The 17,937-nt window shown below is 37.3% G+C and overlaps 1 protein-coding gene across 8 annotated transcripts in view; it reads left to right on the top strand.

Moving 5' to 3' along the window:
* The window catches only part of LOC148871668 (general transcription and DNA repair factor IIH subunit TFB1-1-like), a 51,597-nt gene that overhangs the window by 18,929 nt on the left and 14,731 nt on the right, over positions 1-17,937 (top strand). For 6 of the 8 annotated variants that reach the window (XM_088970527.1, XM_088970526.1, XM_088970525.1 and 3 more), the window contains 13 exons: positions 2,916-3,060; positions 5,302-5,377; positions 5,612-5,704; positions 5,958-6,002; positions 6,348-6,404; positions 6,753-6,908; positions 7,062-7,127; positions 13,913-14,036; positions 15,697-15,753; positions 15,875-16,002; positions 16,077-16,268; positions 16,404-16,517; positions 16,649-16,726. In XM_088970527.1, coding sequence (XP_088826653.1) covers positions 2,916-3,060; positions 5,302-5,377; positions 5,612-5,704; positions 5,958-6,002; positions 6,348-6,404; positions 6,753-6,908; positions 7,062-7,127; positions 13,913-14,036; positions 15,697-15,753; positions 15,875-16,002; positions 16,077-16,268; positions 16,404-16,517; positions 16,649-16,726 — 1,331 coding nt within the window. Of the gene's footprint in view, positions 1-2,205; positions 2,283-2,549; positions 3,061-5,301; positions 5,378-5,611; positions 5,705-5,957; positions 6,003-6,347; positions 6,405-6,752; positions 6,909-7,061; positions 7,128-13,912; positions 14,037-15,696; positions 15,754-15,874; positions 16,003-16,076; positions 16,269-16,403; positions 16,518-16,648; positions 16,727-17,937 lie in introns of those variants that run through there. The other 2 variants (XM_088970531.1, XM_088970530.1) reach the window with 2 other exon arrangements.

Here is a 17,937-nt window from a genome sequence, read left to right as displayed (position 1 = left end):
GTGTACCAAAATCTATATAAACTTATATTCTTTTCTACAAATCGATAAAATGTTTATAATAATTATCTATCAGAGAAAAAGGTATCATCTAGACCAAGTATAGAAGATAAAAGGGGGTAGGTTTGGGAAAATCAGGGATATTATGTTTGATACTTCTACAACATGATAAATAGAATAGTGTGGAAGTCATAGGAAAGTTGATCGGCAAGGTGGATTCACAAGGTTTAGTTAGGGGATGGAAAGTTGTTCATGATGGGGTGCTGGTCACACCCAAGGATTATGCTAGCAGTGCTACTATTTGAGCGGATCTTGAACCTTAAAGTGAATTTTGAGAAGAGCTCTACTGTGTGTCAATGGCCTTGAAATACTTGGGCCTTCCACTGGGGGCAATCCAAGGAAGAGTTGCTATTGGGATCCAATTGTACAGAGGTTTGAGAAAAGACTTGTCTCTTGGAAAAAAGGTTACCTGTCTCTAGGAAGAAGGATTACTTTGAGTGTGGGAAGAATATTGGAAAAGCTGATGAGGGGCTTTTTGTGGGAGCCAGGGAAGGAGAAAAGGGACCATAGAGTCAGTTGGATGTTGTTTATAGGAATAAGGATGTTGGTGGTCTAGGTCTAGGTAATTTGCTAAAATGGAATGAAGCATTATTGGGGAAATGGTTGTGGAGATTACTTGTGGATAGAGACAGCTTTGAGCTAAAGTGGTGGTAAGCATACATGGGCTTGTGGCTAATGGTTGGGATGCTGGTATACTAACTAGGGCTACTAGAACTTTCCCTTGGAAGGCCATCCATGCTGTCTTGCCTTCTTTTTTTCCATATATCAGGTATGATCTTTGTTCTAGGAACAATATAAAATTCAGGGTACAACTGTGGGTGGGCAACCTTGGAAGACAAATTTCTCTCTTTGTTTTCTCTATTAAGATACAAAGATGAGTTGGCTTCTACCTTTCTTGTTCCCTCTAGCTCAAGAACTAGGTTTAACGGGGATTTGGGTCTTAGAAGGGGTTCTTTAGGTGGTCTAAAAAGGGGGAAAAATGTTGTGGAAGTGCGTAAGGGCTGCAGTTTGGGAGGAGAGGAGCTCAAGAATCTTTTTAGATGAAGAAAGAAGCAAAGAGTTAATTGGTTATTATGGTTAGTGTGGTCTACTGGGTGAAGTCCTTGGAGATCTTTGCTGACTCAGAGTGTCATAAGGCCCCCTTTGGGTTCCTCCAGCCAATGACTATATTAAGTTGCATTTTGACAGGAGTAGTGCTGGAAACCCAGCCCCTTCAGGTATCGGAGGTATGTTCAGAACTGGTGAAGGGAAAGTAATTAACCTATACTCTGGTTCAATAGGGGTGAGCAATTCTTTGAGGGTTGAGATTCTGGCGGTTATGGAGGGACTGCGGAAGGCAAAAGAGATGATTTTGAGAATTTTGATAATAGAAGGTGATTCAAAGCTGGTGGTGGATTGGCTGCAAAAGGAAGAAGTTCAAATGACTGACACAGAATATGGACGTGAAAGTTAAATGCGCCAAATGATCTGGCTAATGTTTTTGCTGATGTGCTTGCAAAACAAGGGGTGGGGAGAAGTCAATTATTTTGGGTTCAGTCAATTATTTTGTGCTTGCAAAACAAAGGTTACCTCTCCTCTTCTTGTAATTTTTCTGTTTAATAAATGAAAGTTTACAGTTATTGATAAAAAAAAACAGGATAAATAGAACAGTAGGAAGGCACATTTCCCTGGTATAATATTTGGTGTTCAAGTACACCATAGAAGGTTCACCTTTTAGGGTCGACAACCACCCTAAGAAATGCTTTGTGGCAGATTACCTCATTTAGAGAGGTATGGCCATTGATAGTGCTGATTGTGTGCTCTGTCATACATGCGTGTTTGGTAAATCACATTTTTCTGCATTGCTAATAGACTGCTAAGGTTTAGGCCTGCTTTCTGGGGTTCTTTGAGGTACAAAGATGTTTTCCAGGATTGGTTGAAGACTTTATGAAGAGGGCCGGTGGTGCAGGGGTTGTACAAAAGAAGCACAGTTGTTTGGAACATGGTAACCATAGCTGTTTTAAGGCCATATGTGGTGAAAGGAATCCTTATATCTTTGAACCTATGCTACTTGGATGCAGCAAGGATACGGATGGATGTGTATCAGATATGAAGTTTATACTAAAAATTGAAGTATTTGACATGATATGAAACCCTTGTACAGGTATCCCAGTATCATAGCTTTGAATAGAAGATTAGCAATACTGATATGATGACCAGGGTGATGCATTCATTGATGTGGGCAGGTAAAGAATTTAGAGGTGTTATCTATAGTTTGTTTTTTGATTTTATTTCTCAGTTATCAACAGAAGCAGATGATTGTATTTTTCAATGCCTGTATATTCCCATTGCATAGTGTCTTGGGTACATGGGTGCTGTTATGATTTTTAGCCGGTTATATCCTTAATACAAATGCCATCTTTTACCTATGAAAAGACACCTTGCTGAAACTGGAAAAGAAGGAAAAAATTATAAACCATGGGAATTGATTCTAGCTTATGATCCTTCTACAGATGTTAAAAGACACTCCATGTCAAACATCTCCTAGCAAGTGTGTTCTGCATGGATACGGTTTGATTTCATTCACTCATCTAATTTAGAGAGCTGTTTTCCAAGTCTTGGGCTGGAGAAATCTTGTAATGAGAACCTAAGGGCCTTGGACTATCTGCATCTTAATTTAATACACTTTGGCAAAGTATGACAATCCCATTTTGTCATGTAACTTGTACTCTTTTTGGTATTATAACCAAGGAAAAATCTATAGTTTTTGGTGGTTACCTCTAGAATATTTTTCTTAGACTATTCTTTCATTTGTATCTTAATAAATGTTGGTGGAAATGGTTCATCTGTAGATCTATTGTATGGTGCCCATTGAACAGGTAAAGTCCTGGGGAAGATCCAGTCTATGGTATCATCTGGACAGGATGCCAGAGCAGTTTCTGAAAGATCTGCAGTTGCAGTTCATGATGAACAACTAAGTACAAGAGAGATGGAGCATCGAATGAAGCTGTTGAGGGAGGATAGGTATTTTACTGGCTGTGATAAATCCATATTATGTTTCAAGAGGACTGCTATGCTTAGTTAGTAGTGATTGATAAGTTGATTTGTTCTCTCTTTTTGATAAATATAAGTTGATTAATTCTTGTGTTAGGATATAATTTAACTTACTTCTGTTTATCACTTATGATTAATATCGGCAAAGTGCAAGTTTAAATTTATTTCTGCCTCAGGGTGTCATGCAATACCACATGCCAATTAAATACCTCTTAGCCATATATTTTCCCCTTTGGTAGATTAGCTGGATTTGAACATAGTAATGACATGAACTTATCCACATGGATCACCTTTTTACATTTTCATGACTGTTGATATTGAAATTTCTAATAAGATTCTTTCAAATGTATCTTAACTTTTCTCTAATAAGGAGAATGGGATTAATTATAAGCCCATGCAATTACCAATGAAAAAATTATAAGCTCATGCAATCCAGTTATTTAAAGCCCATTTAAAACCTAATTAAGTGGATTGGAACCTAAAAGAAGGCCAATGAGCTAAATAAAGCCCATTTAAGCCATTAAAAGAGTGTCCCATGCCTGGCTCTCCCTTTCATTGGATGGGAGTCCAGGTGTTGTTCACTAAAAAGAGGAGGGTTACATAACCGCCACAAACCTTATCTAATCTCCTCTCAGAGAGGCTACAACCCCCCTTCGGAAGAAATGTTTATAAGAAAGCCTAACACTTTCAAGAGTGTTTAGGAGTTCAACCTCTAGATAAAGAGAGAGAAAAAGGAGAGACGTGTAAAGAGTAAATGAGGAAGGAAAAAGAAAAGGAGTAAGAGAAAACACCCAGTGTGAGATGGAAATATTTTACTACTGTCTGGTTGAAAAGAAAATGCAAGAATACTTTGCTGGTTTTGTGAACTTATGGACAGAGCATGAGCTGGTCCATATGGGTGACTCGACTTCTTCTTGCTGCATTAAGGCCATGAAAGAACACTTAGACAGGAGAAATATAATGCATTTCTTAATGTATCTGAGACCAGAGTACGAAGTTATATGGTCAAATATCCTTATTAGGGGTACCTCACCCAGTCTTGACTTATTTTTGTACAACAAACATATATTAAGATAATTCTTTTGGGTGTCTGATCACTTAACACACCCTATTCAGTTTTCTTTCTCTATTTTTCGAACTCTGTTAAGAGATGAAAGTGCCCTTGGAAACCTGGGAACAACAGGAATTAGTAATATGTTTAAGAGGAGGGGTGGGGGCCCTTTGTGGGTCTTTAGTGGACATATTGGGACTGCTGATTCATCAATGGCTGAATTTTTAGCTGTGCTAACTGGTCTCTGTATCACAAGAGATCTAGGCTCAAATAATCTAATAATCAAAGTTGATTTTATTAACACAATAAAGTGACTAAGTGAGAAGGAAAGCGGGCCTTGGAGATTGTCTCACTACTTGGACAAGGCAAGAGATATGTTGGAATCCTTGAATGCAATGCTAATCTGGATTCCCAGAGTTAAATTCAGTAGCAGATAGCTTAGCCAAATCTGGTGTACACCGGGAAAGCTTGTATAGTGATAGAGTTATGCATTTGTAACCTGTGTGTGGTCTGCTTCCTTTGTACATTTTGTCATGTATTCTCCTATGTTTTTTAATACATTACAACCAGTTACTCTTTCTAAAGTGTATCCTTTGTGGTTGGAGGCAGAATCAGTAAGTATTTACTGATACATTATAATGTGACCTATGAGATTTGGTCCCATTTTTTTCAATTATTAAAAATTGATCACATATGCCAAATATGACAAGTTTAAAAAGTAGTGTTACACGGGCACAGGTACAACTGTCGGAATCCAATACTTGTGGGCCTACTTACTTTTTCTAATTTTTATAATATACTTCTTATTTTCATAATGCCATTTGTTTTATCAATAATAGGTATTACACATAAAAAGGTATTGTTTACATATTACTCATCATCATATCATAATCTAATAGGGTTGGCCACATGAATCCTGTTTCACCATTCCATTTTTGTTCAGTGCCATTGCTCTCATGTTATTGTGATATGAAAACGATATAATATGTATTGTATTGGCAATTATCTGTTCTGAAAATAGATATAGCTTTGTTGTTACAACCAAATATCAGCAGTTTTAATGGAGCTTTCTTCTTAGCCTTTTTTTTCTTCCTCTTCTTTTACATTCTATTTGTTTCTTTAATTTTCTAATTAATGGAACTAGAAGGCATCCTTTGCAGTGAGTTGCAGAAACTACATAAGCAATTTGTCATTGCTGGTGTTTTGACAGAAAGTGAATTCTGGGCTACAAGAAAGGTCTGTTGCTTGTAAAGCTGTGATTTTTTTTTTCTGGTTTCTATCCGTTTTATATCGTTTATTACTTACAAACTTTGAACTTTTCTTATACTCAAGTATCTTCTGCCTATTTACTTTTTGACAAAAGCACAATCTCCCTAAATTTTATTCTTTTACCTGTTGGTATAGCTCAGGGTTGTCATAGCTCAGGGTTGTCAAACAATGATGTTTCATATTTTTGCCTTTTAAATGCAGAAGTTGCTTGATACAGATGCCCGGACATCGAAACAACGAGTGGGATTCAAAAGTGCCATGCTTGCAGATGTTAGGCCATTGACTGATGGTCGGGTACAACACGAAACCTCATCCTCCCCCTCTCTCTCTGTCAAATAAAAAACTAAGCCTTTTAAGTTAAAGTTATTCTTGTTGCTGCAAAGAGATGTTGCTTTCATATCCTGCTCTGATAACTATTGCATTTGAATTGTAACTTGTGGAATTTATTGTTCATTTGTAAAGTTCACTTTTATTTCTATTTATGCTCCCTATATTGTTGCTTTTCATAGAGGCTCTAATATTTTCAATGCTTATGTTCTGTTTTCAGACCAACAAGGTTACATTTAGCTTGACTCCAGAGATCATTCATCAGGTATAATGGGGTGTCCATGTGTATGTTTGTGGGTATGGGGGGTATTTGGAAATGTGTGTGTGCCAATTGTTTTGGTTATTTATCTGGAAGGTATTGCGTCAATGTTCTTTTTAATTGAATTACATCTAGTTTCTTTGAAGGGCAGCCTAGTGCACAAGGCTTCTGCTAATGTGGGGTCTGGGGAGGGACAGATATATGCAGCTTTATCCCTGCTGATACACAAAGAGGCTGTTTCCAAGCATCCAGCTTCTTCTATACACTGCAAATGTCTGATTTTGATTAAGCAGAAAATATATTTGGTGTTCTTCCTCTGTTTAACATTTGGTGATGGTAATTATTTTTCAGATTTTTGCTGAAAAGCCAGCTGTTCATCAGGCATTTTTGAATTTTGTTCCAAACAAGGTATTAAAAAAGTACACTTATCCAAGGTTCAAAGTATCGATACAGGGCAATACGCCGGTAGGGCGTATCGGCCTGTATCGGTACTGTTTTTTATGTTTTAATTTTTTAAACTGGTTCAGAGGGGCTGGTTTAAGGCCGGTCTACCCCCTGAACCACTAGCCGACCCGAAACAACCCCTGTAGGGGTGTATCGGGAAGGCTTCGATACGATACGTATCAGCTGATACGGGCTGATACATGACAAAATTTTGATCCTTGCTCATATCTCATTTGTTCAAGCATTATGTGGAAAGGATTTCTGGACAAAATTTTGATTGAATTCACACATTATAAATTATCTGGATTTTAGATGACAGAAAAGGATTTCTGGACAAAATACTGTAGAGCTGAATATCTCCACAGGACAAAAAATTCCATTGCAGCTGCCGCAGAAGCCGCTGAAGATGAGGAGCTTGCTATTTTCTTAAAGCATGATGACATATTGGCCAGTGAAGCCCGGCGGAAGGTGTTTTTTTTTTTCACGATCTGCAGTTTTGGTTTGTTCCTAGTTTTTTCTTTACTTACTAGGGAACAAAAAGGCTACTGCTTATACTCCATCTTATATTCTTTACCAATTAATTGATTTACATATTTATTCTTGAGGAGTTCCTGTTTGCAGATCAGACGTGTTGATCCAACTCTGGACATGGAAGCGGATCAAGGGGATGATTACATGCATCTTCCGGTATATCTTATTCTCCCAAATATGCCATTCTATTTTTAAACCATTACTGTAACTAATGTTTCATAGTCTCTTTTTTTTTTTTTTCTACAGGTTTCCACTGTTTTTAACTTTTGTTATTTTATTTTTCTTTTGGATCTTTTGGATTATTAATAGTTAAATTTATTAGATGGTAAAAAGAATTGGTTACATAGAATGCCAAGCATTACTATCACACATGCCAAACTTTTTGTTCTTTCATTTTTCTTTTTTTTGATAAACTTTTGTTCTTTTATTTCTTAAGTATTTTCTTTTGTGGCCACTTGTGCTTTGCAGTACTTCCAATTTTCCCTAGTCTAAATGGTATCATTGCTTCATGCTCTCAATGCTTGGGTGCTTGGGTAGCATTATGATGTCCATTTTATATACTTGGATCTTCCATTATAAACTCTGATTTGGATCTGAAAACTGTCAAGAAACAACTCCTAACTGCATTAGAACTAAGGTAAATGCATAGTAACCCATTGGACACTCAAATAAAGACTCCAGAGACAACTCTAGTAAAGAAATCAATACAGGAATTTTCTTGACTTTTATGTATTTCTATGTTTTCTGATAGTAGGGGTATTTTGATCACTTTACAGATTGTATGTGGTTTGTCCCAGCCTTTTGGTCTGATTTGAATAGTTATAGTTTAATTGTGTTTAGAATTTGGACTTTGGAGTCATTGTATTGATAAAGAAATTCAGATTCATTGGTTAAGTAGTATAGTAGTTTAGTTTATTTTTATTTTTATTTTTATTTATTATTATTTTTTTTTTTGAGTAGAGCATTGATGGCAGAATCATAATTCTGAGTTTCTGAGTTCAGGAATGAGTTCTTTTGACCCTAGACACTACATATGTGAAAAAATTGTAAAAGTTTTGCTAATAAATTTGGAAATTATTTCTGCTATGTGACTTTTGATGAGTGATTCCTTAGTCCTAGAATAATTCTAGGAAACTCCAACACCAATTCCGTGGTTTTTGTCTTTTGATCTATTTTCTTGTTTTCTTGCAAGTTTCTTTGGTTCATCCACTAATGACCATTGAAGGCTGGAATCAAAGCCATGAAAATCTACAATTCAACTTCAAATAAGGATTGAATTGATCCCTGAGCCTCCTTTCAATTTCCTTCAGTTCTTAACCTTTACACACTTCCTCCCAAGATTGGGACATTTCTCTAAATAACCCCTGTCAAACCTTTGTGGAAACTAAGTTTGGTTAACCCATCATTGATTGTTAGGCCTCTTTTCATCCCATTAGAACAACTCATAATTTCCACTAAAACCCCTAGTTTGGAAAAGCTTTCAATTATTTGAATTATTGTCTTTTTGTGCCAAACTATGTTAGAATGCTAATAGGTTGCCTCCCATAGGTCTTCATCACCTTACATGCTAAGCAATTTCATCTCAAGCTTTATCTAAAACCCTAGTTTTTGGAATTGTGGCACATAGTTGTCAAGTCGCCTAGGCGACCACAGGGCGCTCAGTTGCCTAGGCTGCCTAGGCGATGGAATTTGAATGTATAAAATAAAGATCCCTAACCCTTCTTAAGCTACTGCTTTAGTTTGTTATACTAACCAACATACTGTATACTGGTTATTAGCAATAAATTCATTCAAATAAAACATAAAATTCCATCATATACATCATACCTATTTCAGGCCAACAAAAAATGAGTAATGTAGCAAAAAAAGAGAGAAAAATAAGGGGGTGGAGCCCCAATTTTGTTCCCAAAAAATATTTCTTTAAAAAGAAAAAAAAACATAGGAGTTAGGGGACATGGAACAAGAAAGAAAAATAGGAGTAAGAGACTCAAACTGTGTTTAAGATGGTGAAGGCCCTGTTTCAGGCTAATAAAAAGGGAGAATGATGCGAAAAAGGAGAGAAAAATAAAGGGACAGAGCCCTTATTTCGTCTAAAAAGCAGCATTACTAAAAAATAGTGCAAAAAAAAAAAATACAGGAAAGTTTTAGAAAGTTGGGGCGCAGCCGCTGTTTAAGAAGAAGAAGAAGGGGGGCGGAATCCCTGTTTCGTTTCCAAAAGTTAAAAAAAAAGTAAAATAGAAAATAAAATACTGGAGTGCCAGCTACCAGGTTGATTTGAGGAAGGAGGGAGAGGGGGAGGTTGAACAGGCGGAGCCCCTGTTTCATCCCAAAAAAGTAAGAAAAAAAAGAACCACAGAACAATTGGACTGTTTAAGAAGAAGAAGAAGAAGAAGAAGAAGAAGAAGAAGAAGAAGAAGAAGAAGAAGAAGAAACTTACCGGGAGGTCTTGGATGACTTGGACTGAGTCCTCGGTCTCTCTTCTCAGTCTCGGTTCAGAATGCAAACCCAAAGAAACTTTCGTAGCTTTAGTAAAAAAAGATTTATCTTTATAAAAAAGTTGTAACATACAACATGGTGTATTCTAATAAAATAAACCACCAACCAATAAAATGATACAATATATAAAGGCATTCAAAAAATGATATAATGTGTATATGCATGAGTGCCTAATACAAAAAACACTTGGCGTTAGGCGAGGCGACTTCTAAAAATCGCCTAGTCGCCTAGGTGTCGCCTTGACAACTATGTTTTGGCAATTTCTCTCATTAAGGGAATTTTTTGACCTTTTGTGGAAAACTGTTCAGAATGCTTTTTTACTTCAACATTAGCATATACTTCATTAAAAATTTCCTCCCTACACTAGCTTTTGGATTTTCTATTTTTCCATGTTTCCTTAGAGAATTTTCAATTCTCAGCATTTTAACTGAAAACCTTTCTGATCCATTCCTTTAGTTCTGCAGTCATTCCTAAACCCTTATTGGTCCATTGTTACCCTCCTAGACTAATGCTTGCATTGTATTTGGTCTCCCATCATGTAAATAAACTAGAGAATAACATTAAAAAAATTCAAAGCGACCAAAATTTGGATGACCCCAAAATTATGAAATTGCCACTAGTATAGGAATTTGGAGAAACTTTATTTTTTCTTCCATGGTTTCTCTTCCTTTCGTGTGTTTGGAGAGTCCTGGGATTGGGGCATAAGGGCTTCATAAGTAGGCTTGGCAGATGAATTATTTTCTCTTCTAATCTAAACTCAGTGTTTTTGGACCAATCTTGTCGTGATAGTATAATTTGGTCAGAATCTTCCTCGGGGTGTTTTTTTTTCTTTGTTTTTCAATGCTTTGTTGCAATCTTCTAACTTTGATACTTCTTTTCCTGTAAAAAGTGTGGTGTGCTCCTATACCTCCAAAGGTGTTGGAAAGTGTTTGTCCAAAAAATTAACACTTTGAATGTGCTTCAACCAAATTGGTGCTTATCCCCACATGTCTATAGCCTTTGCTTGAAGAGTGGTGTGATGGTAAATTATCTATTAATCTCCCATCCTTTTTTGACTCATATTTGGGATTGGTTCTCCTTTCTTGTTGGGCGCAGGTGGAATCCTCCCACAAGCACGGCAGATCTTTTTCAATCTAGCTTTTTCCAACAACCAAATAAAAGAGAAAGGGTTATGTGGAGATCAGCAAGGGCAACAATTATTTGGGTGGTGTGGGAAGAGAGAAATAACAGGATTTTCCAAGGGCAAAAAAGGACAGCACTTGAACTCATAGAAGGGAAAACCATCAAGGCTATACATTGGCTGAAATTGTTGGATCTCTTCAAGGACTTCTCTGTAGACGATCTGTTTAGTTTAGAGGTTGGAGCACAGTAGTGAGTTCTTTCTGCTCAGATATTACCTTTCAAGAGGACTGGTCCCCTCCTTTGCATTTTGGTGTGAAGTTGAATTTTGATGGCAGCTCTGTAGGTATCCTGGCCCTACTGGAATTGGTGGTGTTTTTAGAAATGTGGAAGGAAGAGTTCTGGCCTTTTTCTCTAGCCCGATGGAATTGGGTGACTTACTTAGTGCAGAAGTTTTGGTGCTCCTTCAGGGGCTCAGGTTGGCTAAACAATTGGGTTTTCAAGAGTTAGAAGTATCAACAGTTAGAAGTTGATACTTCTTTTCCTGTAAAAGTGTGGTGTGCTCCTATACCTCCAAAGGTGAGGACCTTTTGTTGGAAAGTGGTTGTCCAAAAAATTAAAACTTTGAATGTGCTTCAACCAAATTGGTGCTTATCCTCACATGTCTATAGCCTTTGCTTGAAGAGTGGTGTGATGGTAAATTATCTATTAATCTCCTGTCCTTTTTTGACTCATATTTGGGATTGGTTCTCCTTTCTTGTTGGGCGCAGGTGGAATCCTCCAACAAGCGTGGCAGATCTTTTTGAATCTAGCTTTTTCCAACAACCAAATAAAAGAGAAAGGGTTATGTGGAGATCAGCAAGGGCGACAATTATTTGGGTGGTGTGGGAAGAGAGAAATAACAGGATTTTCCAAGGGCAAAAAAGGACAGCACTTGAACTCATAGAAGGGAAAACCATCAAGGCTATACATTGGCTGAAATTGTTGGATCTCTTCAAGGACTTCTCTGTAGATGATCTGTTTAGTTTAGAGGTTGGAGCACAGTAGTGAGCTCTTTCTGCTCAGATATTACTTTTCAAGAGGACTGGTCTCCTTTTTAGAAATGTGGAAGGAAGAGTTCTGGCCCTTTTCTCTAGCCCGATAGAATTGGGTGACTTACTTAGTGCAGAAGTTTTGGTGCTCCTTCAGGGGCTCAGGTTGGCTAAACAATTGGGTTTTCAACAGTTAGAAGTATCAACAGTTAGAAGTTGATACTTCTTTTCCTGTAAAAGTGTGGTGTGCTCCTATACCTTCGAAGGTGAGGACCCTTTGTTGGAAAGTGGTTGTCCAAAAGATTAACACTTTGAATGTGCTTCAACCAAATTGGTGCTTATCCCCACATGTCTATAGCCTTTGCTTGAAGAGTGGCGTGATGGTAAATTATCTATTAATCTCCTGTCCTTTTTTTACTCATATTTGGGATTGGTTCTCCTTTCTTGTTGGGCGCAGGTGGAATCCTCCCACAAGCGTGGCAGATCTTTTTGAATCTAGCTTTTTCCAACAACCAAATAAAAGAGAAAGGGTTATGTGGAGATCAGCAAGGGCATTATTTGGGTGGTGTGGGAAGAGAGAAATAACAGGATTTTCCAAGGGCAAAAAAGGACAGCACTTGAACTCATAGAAGGGAAAACCATCAAGGCTATACATTGGCTGAAATTGTTGGATCTCTTCAAGGACTTCTCTGTAGATGATCTGTTTAGTTTAGAGGTTGGAGCACAGTAGTGAGCTTTTTCTGCTCAGATATTACCTTTCAAGAGGACTGGTCCCCTCCTTTGCATTTTGGTGTGAAGTTGAATTTTGATGGTAGCTCTGTAGGTATCCTGGCCCTACTGGAATTGGTGGTGTTTTTAGAAATGTGGAAGGAAGAGTTCTGGCCCTTTTCTCTAGCCCGATAGAATTGGGTGACTTACTTAGTGCAGAAGTTTTGGTGCTCTTTTAGGGGCTCAGGTTGGCTAAACAATTGGGTTTTCAACACTTAGAAGTATCAACAGTTAGAAGTTGATACTTCTTTTCCTGTAAAAGTGTGGTGTGCTCCTATACCTCCAAAGGTGAGGACCTTTTGTTGGAAAGTGGTTGTCCAAAAAATTAACACTTTGAATGTGCTTCAACCAAATTGGTGCTTATCCCCACATGTCTATAGCCTTTGCTTGAAGAGTGGTGTGATGGTAAATTATCTATTAATCTCCTGTCCTTTTTGTACTCATTTGGGATTGGTTCTCCATTCTTGTTGGGCGCAGGTGGAATCCTCCCACTAGCGTGGCAGATCTTTTTTGAATCTAGCCTTTTCCAACAACCAAATAAAAGAGAAAGGGTTATGTGGAGATCAGCAAGGGAAACAATTATTTGGGTGGTGTGGAAAGAGAGAAATAACAGGACTTTCCAAGGGCAAAAAAGGACAGCACTTGAACTCATAGAAGGGAAAACCATCAAGGCTATACATTGGCTGAAATTGTTGGATCTCTTCAAGGACTTCTCTGTAGACGATCTGTTTAGTTTAGAGGTTGGAGCACAGTAGTGAGCTCTTTCTGCTCAGATATTACCTTTCAAGAGGACTGGTCCTCTCCTTTGCATTTTGGTGTGAAGTTGAATTTTGATGGCAGCTCTGTAGGTATCCTGGCCCTACTGGAATTGGTGGTGTTTTTAGAAATGTGGAAGGAAGAGTTCTGGCCCTTTTCTCTAGCCCGATAGAATTGGGTGACTTACTTAGTGCAGAAGTTTTGGTACTCCTTCAGGGGCTCAGGTTGACTAAACAATTGGGTTTTCAACAGTTAGAAGTGGAGGGAGATTCCAAATTGGTAGTAGGCTGTATGCAAACAAACAGTTTGGGCACTTGGTCCCTTAGACCGCCTGTAAGGAAAATATTGAACCTATGGGAGCTTGAACCACATTTTAAATGAACTAGGAGGTCAGCAAATGTAATGACTGATACCTTAGAAAATCAAGGAGTTAGTAGTGAAATTCTTTTTTGGGTGTGTTTGTAAGTTGTTTTTTTTTTTGAGGGTCACCTTACCTATGAAGGTGACTGTTCTACTAATTTTCCTGTAAGATTAGTGAAAGTTACTGTTTCCCATAAAAAATACTGTTTCAATCAGATCCTTTAGTTATTAATTATCTCCTGAAGGCATTTTATATTTTCTTGGATATTGTTGTTGCATAAAAATTGTTTCCTTAGCTTGAATACTAAAGTTCCTTTTGGTAGTTATTAAGAACTAGGCTTTCTCAATTGTCTTACAAGTTTGTTTCTGCATCTCCTCTTTGTCTATTTTACTCATGTTTTTAACATGTAGGATCATGGGATTTTTCGTGATGGAAACAAGGAGGTTATGGATTCAGAGTATGAATTGTATAAGAGGACTTTATCACAAGACCTTAACCGGCATGCAGCAGTTGTTCTTGAAGGGAGAGCTTTAGGTGAGTTGTATATTCTGAAGGAATTAGTGACAGTACAAAGCCTTGGAAATTGACTGATTATTCCCAAAGATTCTCCTATCTTTCCTTTGCACAATCCCCAAAATGTAGCAATGCAAACTATTATCCAATATAAACAGCACCAGAGTCCACAAAAGCAACATGAGGCCAAAACAAGAATCCTTTAATACTGACCCCTCATCCCAGACAGAGATGAAGAAAATTCTGCATATCTCTTGGCTATTTCAAAATGATTGTTAAGAAACTTTCTTCCTCATTTTCACATGTAATGTGCTTAGTTGTTACTACTACTGCCATCATCATCTCTATACTTTTAGTATTTCTATATTTTCTGTTCGGGTCCTTTTTCCATTTATTGAGATATCAGCTTCTCAATCCACTGTGTGTTTGCATTGGGACTTTGGTTTCCATAAAACTCAAGTGAGTTTAAAGTTCTGATTGTTATTTTCTGGCATTGGCCTTCTAAACCATGATTTCTTCTCTTTTGACTGTATCATATGGTCCCTTGAATCCTATGGATAGTTTTTCCTCTAAATCTATTCTCTCAGGTCTTGTGCAAGGTCAACATGGTCTGCAGAATGGTGCCATAGAGCTCAAGTGAGTGTAAAGTTCTGGCTGTTCTTTCTGGCATTAAGCTTCTAGACAATGATTTCTTCTCTGTTAACTGTACCATATGGTCCCTTGAATCCTATGGATCTTTTTCCTCTTAAATCTATTCTCCTAGGTCTTTTGCAAGGTCATCATGATCTGCAGAATGGTGAGGAAAGTATCTTGTTTTTATCCATTGAGGAGTGAAGAACCCTGTTTGTATTTGTCAGCAATATACCTTTGATCTTCATTTTCTGGTCTTTCCGTGGTGCATCTTGGTACTATCATGAATATTCATTTGTTGGTTTTCTGTGATATCCAGGTGGGAGGATAATCAAACTACTTTGTAGATATTCATTTGCTGCTATGGCTTATAGAATTTAAGAATTGGGTTCTGGAAGCTTCATCATAATTCCTGTTCTGTCCATGGGGTCATGGGCTTGGCCTCTATCAGAATGGCAATTGTTGTTTTTGTCAGATTTTTTTCCCTCTCTTTCAAAAATGCTTATGTTATTAATTTTCTGAGCAAAAGGTCTTGGATGGCCTTATCTATCTTTTTGATCTGTTTGGATGCCCTTATGTAGCCTTCCAAGGGTTCATTACCTATGGGTCCTGCTGATTTGAATTTTGAACACTATGAAGCTCAATGTTTTGATAGTTCTGAGATTGGGGTTTTCTGTGAAGCTTCTCTTCTTCAGTAACCCCCCTGTAGTGTTGCCTCACAAGGATCTCTTTTTTCCCGCTCAGTTCTCCAGAAGGATTTCTGTTTTCGTTTTTTTGGCATTCTTGACTCTTGAGAGTTTCTCTTTCTTCTGGTTCAGTGTACTCTTGTGATTCTTCCTTTCCTCTGTACTGAGAGTACTCTTTGTCAATGTGGGAAAATTGCTTTAGTCTTTTTGTTGATGATAAGTGTGATTTCTCTGTCAACAGAAACTGCACTTTTTTCAACCTCCATTATTTTATATTTATACTTCATTTTTTTGAACTTTACTTTAGTTAAAGTGTTTTGTAGATTAAGGGTTTAGTAATCACTTGCTCTTGGCCCCAAATGCAGATTTGGAGTTAGGAGACACAAGGACTGTAGCAGAGGCACTTGCCAGGTCCAAACAGGGTTAGCAATGTTTGTTATCTGTTTATTCCTGTCTTTTTTACCATTTTTCATTTTATGTTCATTCTTTCTTCATTTTTTCCCTCTCAACCAAAAGATATTCCTTCTTAATTTGTATCCACAGTTGAATTGGCTACTGAATCCTCTGATGAGAAAGCAAACGAGAAGCGGTTAGAAAGGTTATCTCAGATGGCTGGGATTGAAGATCTTCAGTCTTCTCGTGGCCTACCATTTGCACCTCTTTGCATAAAGGTGCAGCTCTTATCTCATGAATCACTTTCAATTTTATCAGCTTATGGATGCCTTAACCAAGTTCCATCTGCCAGGACCCTCGAGAGTATTTTGATTCTCAACAAGCTAATGCACTTCAAGCTTTAGGGGATACAATAGGTGGAATGAAGCCAATCAATTACAGCCTCAGCACAGAGGAGGCATATGGTTCATTGAGGGATCTCATTTCTGAGATGAAGGCAACCGGTCTGAATCATCCTGTAGTTAAACCTGACGTTGCTTTAAAGGTACAAGTGTCTATAGTGCAATTTATATTCTTAAGTTTTGACATCTTAGGAGTTAAGGGGCAGATTCCTCTCCAAGAAGAAACATAAATTCACACGGGGGAAAGATAGTGTATTGACTTCTATCATATGATCTAGGTTCTTAATGCATTGACACAACATCTCTCAAGTACTAAGCATCATGTTGGAAAGAACCCTCAAGAAAGTGTCCTTGATAGGCTGCCAAAAAAAACTAAAGAGGAACTCCTTCATGTGAGTGGGTTCTATCATTATATCTTTCATGACATCAGGGGCTTAGATTAACCTCTTGCTTTTTTTATTAATTTAAATCTTTGAGCCCATCATTTTCTTTTTAATGTTAAGACAGCTGTTGTTGTTTTCAGCATTGGACATCTATTCAGGAGTTACTAAAGCATTTCTGGTCATCATATCCAATAACAACTACACACCTTTATTCAAAGGTAAACTATATCTTTTCTTTACACTTAATGCCTTTCTGTATCATATAGGGTATAAAGAAGTAACTGCTTTTTTTTTTTTTTAACATGGATATATGCATTTGTTTGATATGAGATAATGTTATAGTGTCTATGCTTGAACAATCTCCTTATGGTGAAATTTGATCAGTACTTTTAGTAACTTGCAAATAGTAACCACACAGATAGATCAATTCTTATGGGTGATGTCAAAGGTCTTCTATGCACACAAACAAACCATCTTAGTCTACTTTCTCTCATTTTATCACCTCTTGGAGCTACTCATGGGTTCCTTTGAATGATTTCATTTCTGATCCTATTTTTTCTAGCATTTCCACTCATCCATCTTAACATACATATTTCTTCTGCCAAACTCATTTTTTGGACATGTTTCTTGACTGCCCAACACTCTGCTCCATATTTGCATACCTGTCCTATTTATTTTAAGTTTACACCGACTTATTTTAAAACCTATTGCTTCTAAGGTATTTATTTTAAGATAAAATAAAAATTTTATTAAAAGAAAAAGAAGAGTACAAGGAAGGTGACAAGAAGTCATCCGAGAGAAGAAACAAAACAAAAATTATCCACACACACACTGCCACCCTGGCACCACCACCAAAATTAAATTCTAAACAATACCTCACCAACTACTCCCAAGAAACCAAATAAAACCCCTGATACAAAATTATCTTTAAACAGTGCAAAAAGAACCCACCCCAAAATCAACACCGACTCTAGTTAAATCTTTTTGAAACAAAGTTTCCTCCCAAATCCATGAAGATCACCGAAAACCCCAACAACCTAAACATCATTTTTATTGCAAAACCGCTACCTCACCAACTCTCAAATCAACAAAGAATTCAACCACCACCTCCTGCTAATTGAAACTATTCCAAGTTAAACATCTACTTTAGAGTCAAAATTCAGAGCCTCGTTAAAACTTTCGACACTTTTTGACTTTCTTTTGGTAGGCTCCAACCCAAAAACACCGCCCTTCATCCTGGAAAACACCATCGAAACTGGGATAACTTGATGCTGTTCTTGGATTTTACAATGCTTATCTGCATATTAAGATTCTTCTTACAATCTTTTACTTGTTTAGAGCTTTCATTATTCCTTTCCAACTCCATTAACATTCTTCTTACGATCCTTCACTAAGATATTTGTCCATAAAGTTAATTTTGCATTTAATC

This window comes from Nelumbo lutea, chromosome 2 (assembly GCF_056320005.1).
Source record: "Nelumbo lutea isolate HS-2025 chromosome 2, American lotus-T2T, whole genome shotgun sequence".
NCBI lineage: Eukaryota > Viridiplantae > Streptophyta > Magnoliopsida > Proteales > Nelumbonaceae > Nelumbo > Nelumbo lutea.
The sequence above is the reverse complement of the archived record's forward strand: the minus strand, read 5'-3'. Positions and strand labels throughout refer to the sequence as shown.